Source organism: Denticeps clupeoides, chromosome 12, assembly GCF_900700375.1.
Source record: "Denticeps clupeoides chromosome 12, fDenClu1.1, whole genome shotgun sequence".
NCBI classification, from domain to species: Eukaryota; Metazoa; Chordata; class Actinopteri; order Clupeiformes; family Denticipitidae; genus Denticeps; species Denticeps clupeoides.
The window spans coordinates 14,270,947-14,278,827 of record NC_041718.1 but is presented as its reverse complement, the minus strand read 5'-3'; the positions used below and the strand labels follow the sequence as shown (position 1 = coordinate 14,278,827).

Here is a 7,881-nt window from a genome sequence, read left to right as displayed (position 1 = left end):
TAAATATGTAAATGATTAATCATGAGTCCTTTTAATATGACACACCAGTGCAAAGGTAGACGTGTTTTTAATTTTTAGTTAATTCCACAGCGGTTGCTTTTATTGGCCAGATCCTGCAGGTAATTGGTGGTGGAAAGTAGACCAATCATTGTCAGTGATTTGAAGAACCTGGTGTATATAAGATACTGGCAATAAACAAGTTTGTTTCCCTGAGGAGCTGTGAAGCATGGGAGTTTAATGTAGGTCTGGATCATAAAGAAAACGATTGTCTGATTGTAAGCAATTTTGTTGCTTTTGACAAGACTATGGTTTAGTTCAAATGTTTGCAATGCAAAGTGTCACCATGTACAAGCTAACAATATACTTTGTACGGCTGTTCACTTGTTTTAAGTGGAACTAATAGTCCCTTACGTTGTCTGTCTGAAGACATGCATAATAGTTTCTTTCATTTTTAACTCCATTTCTTACATAAGAAATACATGTTTCGTAAACTCATTGCTGTTAATTAGGTTTCATAGAACATCAGCAGTGAGTAGGTCTTTTTCAAGATGTGATGGGTGGTTCAGTGTCATAAATGGAGAACGTGCTGTTTTGTGAAAAATAAATGCATAGTAATTAAAGGTTTTTACTGTACTCTATTATGGGAAATATGTGTTTCTTTTTGTACTTATGAGAGAATACAAACATAGCAGGTGTATGTGCATGGAATGTGTCTTCTGAATTTATACAAACACTAATTTTTTTTTTTTAATAATAAATATGATTTGGCCAGTTTATGTTTATGGACAGAGACATACCGATGCATTATAAAGCAGGCCAATTCTAATTTATATGTAAAAAAAAAAACAAAAAACTGGATCATTGCCTGTTCTCAAATCCTGTCATTTCATTTGTATCAGACTAATTGATGATGTTCTACTAAAACACTGGTGTGCAAGTGTTTAACTAAAATGAGTTCAGAAGTTGTGTTAAAAATAGTTATAGTGCTTTGACAAGTTTACTTTACTTTATTTAGCAGACGCTTTTATCCAAAGCGACTTACAATAGGAATACACCAGCAATTCTCGTTCGATTTCTATAGAATATCGAGTATACAAACTAAGAGCCCTGATAAGGCTTAGACTTGTCATTGAAGAGCATGCTCGGAGATTGTTGGGTGCTAGACTAAGAAAAATTATAATGTATTTATACATTTTGTATTTGTTTGTTCAATGTGTATGCATGTGCTTGTGTAAGTGTTAGATTTGTCTGTAATATTTTTGGAATAAGAGGGTTTTCACCTTCTTCTTAAAAGTGGTGATAGTCTCGGCTAGTCGTGTGGAGGAGGGCAGGTTGTTCCACCAGCCAGGGACAACAACGGAGAACAGACATGATTGGAATCGGAGACCCCGTGAAGAAGGAATTTTTAGTCTCCTTTCGTTTGCCGATCTGAGAGAGCGTGCAGGAGTGTATCTAGGTAGTAGTGTGTTGATGTAGGAGGGCGCAGTTCCATTTACAGCCCTGTAGGCAAGCATCAAGGATTTGAACTCAATGCGAGCAGCTACCGGGAGCCAGTGGAGGGAGGTAAGGAGAGGCGTAACATGGGTGTATTTTGGCTGATTGAAAATGAAAGTTTACATTTATATTTCAAGCATTTATCAGACGCCCTTATCCAGAGCGACTTACAGTCAATGGTTACAGGGACAGTCCCCCCCTGGAGCAATTTAGGGCTAAGTGTCTTGCTCAGGGACACAATGGTAGTCCCTGAGTAAGTGGGGTTTGAACCTGGGTCTTCTGGTTCATGGGCGAGTGTGTTACCCACTAGGCTACTACCACCTGCATATTTGAATATCACAAGTTGACGTTTGGGTATTTTTCGTTCAGAATTTGAGTGTCCGCACAATAGTAGTAGTGCCCGTTTCATATATTTTTTAAATATAAAAGTCGACATATGTCATTATTCCCACTCGCGGGTGTCGCGCGTCAACAGTAGATGGCGCTGCGCCCACGCGAACAACGCGCGCGCCTTTGTTTTCGTGACACACGAGAAACGGGAATAATTCCTGCCGTTCGCGTTGTTTCCACGCGTAGCCCAGTACAGTTACACCCCTCGAGTCGCGTTAAAGGTTACTACCAAGCGTATTTTACTGTTTTAACGCCAATTTGTGCACGCACGATACACGCCGACCTTACTTTTGTTCGCGGTAAGGCCTTGGACCACTCCCACTGGGTCTTTCTATTTCGTCGGGTCGCTGCTATTTTAAATAAAGTCTAATAATATTTCTGGCGACATTATGCTGATGCCGCGTATGCTGATTCATCTCGATTTCATAACCACGTCTAATCTTAGGCTCTGTCGGAAGTCCCCATAGCGCCACATCAAATGCGCGTGATACGTCACTCTCGTTCGCCGTAGGTGAAGCCGAGTCTCTCCGGAAAGAGCCGACGCCAGCCGAACCGTCCGTCCTGCCGGACTGCTTGAGGCGGCCGCAACGCCATGTTGAGCGGAGTCTAACATCTCTATGGAGGAGGAGAAGAAGAAAAAGAGAAGGAACGACAATGAGTTCGAAGCGTCAACTGGAGGCAGCCGACACTGACTGAACCGGGAGGAGGAGAGTCGCCCGCGGAGATCCTGCTTTTCCCCGCATCAGAACCGAGCCGGATCCGTAGAGATCCAGGACGGGGAGGGGGAGGCGAACCCCCCGCCGTCCCCATGAACAGCAACACAATTCCGATAAAAGCGACTCCGCGTTTCTGAACGAAAAAGGGCGTTTTTTTCCCCCCTTGGGACTCACGTACATTTTACACCGAACCAGCGGGTCCGTCGCCCGACCCGCGGAGAGTCGCTGGCTGTACCTGCTATGTGCGAGAGCTAGAGCCGCTCCGCATTCGGATTTAGTCGCGCATTGTTTTTCCTTTTGTTGAATTGTTTTGGGGCTTTTTTTGTCCCCTCCCTCCCTCTCTCTCTTTATTTTTTTTGTTTTTTTGGCCATGAGTTTGCCACCGAAAGTGGTGCCGAAGCCCGCCGTCGTCGCCGGACCGGGAACCGGGCCGTCGCCGTCGGCCCAGCTGCGGGCTACCCTGACCTCCGTGTCGTTGCCGCCGGGACCCCCGACCGCCCCGCAGCCGCCCGCCGTGGCGCCACCCCAGTATCCTCCACTAACAACAATAGGGCTGCCGGCCGGAGCGCCGGCTCCGGGAGGCAGCGTGTGTGTGTGTGTGTGTGTGTGCGTGCTTTTTTTTGCCGGCCATGTTGCAGGAGTTGTGCAATAACTAGGTGACCGATGTGGCCAATCGCCGCCGAGATTACCGGGCCCATCACGGGCACTGATTGCTGTGGCCGCCCGAGTAGGTGGGCAGGCAGCGCCGTAATCTGGTTAATCCGGGCAGTAACCTGCTAATCTGGGCCTGGTAGTCGGTTTCTTTTCTGTCGTTCGTGCCGTGTGGGCAGCTCTGTCGTGAAAGGGAGAAAAAAGAAAGTGGGAGGTTGTGACATCGGGGTTCGTGTGACCGAATTTGAAGGGAAATAATTAGAAATGTAAATTATAATGGTCGTTTCTTCTTAACCGGTTGTATTGTAATAATACAGATTATTAATCAGACGTTCTTCATTAAACAGGGAAAGGCATTGCGCAGTTGATGAACAGGGAGTCGTTACTTGATGTTTGCCGTAACAATTATTTCGCTTTTCTTATTCACAGGAATCCAAAATTTCAATGACACAATTTAAAAAGAACTGTGAATAAACGTGCAGAAATCTCAGCTTCCATCCTCTGTGATTTGATAGTCATCTGTTTTGTCAAGCGCTCCAGATTGCACGCCCTTGATTTTCATAAAGAAAATGCACGACGACTTTCGAGCTGCTGCAGCACGGTGCCTGGGAAGCGAATAGTTGGAATGCACGTGGAGCTCGGGACATTGGTGCATGTCCTCACGTCACCTTCTGCATTTAACGCGGCCGAGATGCAGCAGGACAAGGTCCGGGATTCTTGCGTCAGAGTTGTTTATTACAGGTTTTTTTTGGGGGGGGGGGTAGTTTACATTTACATTTACAGCATTTATCAGACGCCCTTATCCAGAGCGACTTACAAACGGTAGTTACAGAGACAGTCCCCCCCCTGGAGCAATTTAGGGTTAAGTGTCTTGCTCAGGGACACAATGGTAGTAAGTGGGATTCTTCTGGTTCATAGGCGAGTGTGTTACCCACTAGGCTGCTACCACCCAAGTAGTTTTCAGTGTAAATGTACCATGTTTGACAGGTTGTGCTGTGAGGTGATGGGGATATTTTTTTAACAGCACGGTTCATAGATTATAGAGATTATAGATCTAGAAAACACTCCTGACTGTACGCCATAACCTGTTCCTATCTCATCTAGTTTTGTTTTTTCGTGCTTGGGGCGTCCAGGTGCAACGTATCGGATTGTCAGTCGTCTGGTGTATAAACCCATGGAATACCATCATCCCAGGTTAAAAATATTTGTGAAGCGTATTGTATTCATTTCTTTTCTTTGGGTAAAAAGAAATGCTGGAAATTGAACCTTATGACCAGGACTGGCACTTTTTTTTTTTTTTCTTGGTTGCCAGTGCAGAAAATTGCCATTTGGAGGTCTTAATTGATTTGTGTGTCGATATGTTATTCCTCCAACAGGTGAAGTAGACCTCATTAAAATTCACAGGGTTGCATTTTGATTGACTTCAGAATCCAGTCTGAAGTGCTTTTCCTTGAGTGACATGCGGACATAGGTGCGTGCTCGCAGTATTTCAGACCTTTAATTGTGTAGTGGACTATGCAGGAGGAACAGTTCAGATTGTTGTTTCATTATCGAGTGTTAATGGTTTTGTCCTAGGCTAAGACCATCATCTAGGTGGATGATTCTGATTCAGTTACAGTCTCACTGTTTACATTTACGTTTCTGCCATTTATAAAACGCCCTTATCCAGAGTGACCGGGACAGTCGCCCTGGAGACACACGGGGACACAATGGTAAGTGGGGTTTGAACCACCCTTTTGGTTAAAAGCTATTGGGTTTTTTGGACTTTGTAAAGCTGGAGTATTTATTTCATGGGGTATGTGGTAGTCCACTTGCTGCCCAGTTTAAATAAACAGGTTGTATTGACGTTTGGCTGCAGAACCTTATTGATTCTGATGGAAACACATTCAGATTCGCAGTGGTTCATATGACATTTATTATGGTTGACCGTTAATTAAAGGTCCCATGAAATGAGAATTTCACTTTGTGACATTTACATGAATCCAGAGCAACTTACAATCAGTAGTTACTGGAGACACTCAGGGTTAAGTTTCTTGCTCAGGGACACAATGGTAGTACATGGGATTTTAACCTGGGTCTTCTGGTTCATAGGTGAGTGTTTTACCTCATGGGCTACTACCACTCATAATATTTAACATTAATACGAGTTCCCCTAACCTGTCTGTGGTCCTGCAGTGGCCAGAAATGGTGATGGGTGTAAAGCCTGCTTTGGTCATTCTGCTTCGCCGTTCAGAGAGTGGCAGCTCAGACGGTCGGATCTGGAATTTGGCCCCTTATGTCATCATAAGGGAAAAGGTTACCTCTCGTTTCTCTTGCCTTGCCTGCCCGGAGGATTTCACACCCCTTAAAATGATCTCCCCAAACAGTCATGGCTTGGCTCTGTGATTGGATGTAAAAATGAATAATGTTTTTTTCTGTCACAAGCCTCTTAAGATCCAATGGGCCAATTTCAAACGTCGACAGGTTTTCCTGTCTGCAGCAAACATTGTGGTGAACGCCGCGAACACCCCCTCACTCCTATGGGCCACTCTCCTCCCCGTCCTGCCTCTCTCCTCCTCATTTGCATTTAAAGCTGCACGTCCTGGGAAATCTCGTTGTGTGACTGGCTAAAAGTGGCTATAATTTTGGAAAGAGACTTCAGATGCAATATTAGGGGGACGACTAAGACCTAGCTAGACACCTTGTATCTGTTTCACTTTGTTGGATTACTTAGCGGTTGTTCAGGCGTGCTGGAATACGGTTGAATTTTTGTGAACTGTATTGATTTGTTTCCACCTTGTCAATAATTTGACTTCATAACTTCTCAAGTTTGGTAGCTGCCTCTCCAGCTCTTGCTTTGTCTGCCAGCCTCTAGACTACTTGACTTCCAGATGGTTTGTTGTCTTGAGAGAACCTTCATTTAGAATCTGTCACCATGTGGACTAAGATGGGAAATTCAAGGGAAATGAGGAGACGCTGAGGAGCCACAGAAGCCCACCACCGAGGTGTGTGGTAGGTGTGTGTACCCGGTGGCCTTGTCCCGCTGTCATGGTCCTTGGCATCGGTTCTCTTTGGTATCTAGTGTTGGTTGGCGATACTCAATACCAGATCAGCTTGGGAAGCCAATCTCTTCTTTCTTCTTTCCTCCATTTTGTTCCTTTTGCACTTGCCACGGACACTGCATTCTTCTCATTCCTTTGTTTAGCCAGAACTCTGAACGCCGCCGCTACAGAAATCGTTATCTTGACGGGGTTCTAATTACATGTTTGTCCAACTGGACAAACAAGGGGCTCATAATTCGGGCCCTTTGTCTAGTTCTCCCGCGGAGCCCCTTGGGATGTGTGTCGGACGTTGTTTTAGCGCAGGTGGTCCTCCGAAGGTGATTCATGCGGGGTTGGTAAATTAATTGGCAGAGAGTAATTTGCTTCCACCCGGCTTTGATGAGGCGGCGGTGCTGCCGTGTCCGTGTGATTGATAGGCCTCTTTCAGGTCCCAGGAAAACTGGCGTCGAGTTACTCAGACCAATTCATTTCCAGTCAGCCACCGACCACACACAAATTCTATATCTTCTTCTTTTGTCCCCAACCTCTTAATTTTACATGTCTTCAGCGGTGTTCATTTTCACACATTAATAAATATGCAGAGATTAATTGTCGCAGAAACTGAGATGAACAATTTGGATATTGTTAGTATCTTTTTTGGGGCGGGGCAAGTAATTGATGCATCAGTGTATTGTGACACTTCCTCTAGTGATCTTATTAATGATTAAAACACCGGCATAGACTGGGTTGGAAGTATGTTTCACATCAGAAAATCTTTGCATTCACATGAAGAATTTCTTTTTAAAGATGATATAAACACATCGTACATACCTGATATATTACAATTAGCATTGCAGAGTCATCAGTATTACAATGTCAATCATTATCGTGGGCAACTTATCGCGCTAGTGTTGCATCATGGGCCACTCTAACGCTAATGCTATTACTAACAGAGGCTGAGCACGTTTACAGCAAGCGATAGTTACGTTTGGTAGTTACATTATCATAGTCTATTTATGTGTGGACGATGCAGTACTCAATTAGACAATGGACTAATTAGTACCCACCCTGTACTGCCGTTCAGAACTCCTAATAAACAGCATCGTGGAGGCCTTATCCGCGCTTTTATTTGATTTTCTTGCAACAAGAAAAATTTCACACATTGTGAACATTGAGACTATTGACGCTCTTGGCTTGCCGTAGTGGAGTGGGGAGGGCTTGCCTATACTGCCTATGCCACACCCATGGGTGGTTCCTCTTTTTTTTTTTTTTTTTTTTTTTCCCGCATGAAGGGTCTGATGTTGTGGCGTTAAAGACCCATGAGACGTTCTGTACGTTTGGCATATGGAGCCGTCCAGTTTCCAATGGTTCTATAAACTCATTTTCATTCGGATTCTGTCTTGTTGTCAGCCTGCTTCTGGTTCCCTCTGTCTTTGCCCCTCCCCCCTCTCTGTAAAGGATTCCCGCTCAGGGTGTTCCTCTCGTGCAGCCGAGTGCTAGCTGCCTGTCTGCCGGTTGGCCGGCTGTTGGCATGTCTTAGGGTGTGGGAGGGGTTGCCGGCGCCCGGTTGCCAGAGCGACGGCCGGTGCATGCATCTGCGGCTGCCCCCC

General features: G+C 45.1%; 1 protein-coding gene across 1 annotated transcript in view; it reads left to right on the top strand.

Moving 5' to 3' along the window:
* Positions 1-2,372: 2,372 nt before the first annotated feature.
* eif4g3a (eukaryotic translation initiation factor 4 gamma, 3a) overlaps positions 2,373-7,881 on the top strand; it is a 40,400-nt gene continuing 34,891 nt past the window's right edge. The window contains 1 exon segment of the mRNA XM_028998713.1: positions 2,373-3,128. Coding sequence (XP_028854546.1) covers positions 2,971-3,128 — 158 coding nt within the window. The 5' untranslated portion in view covers positions 2,373-2,970.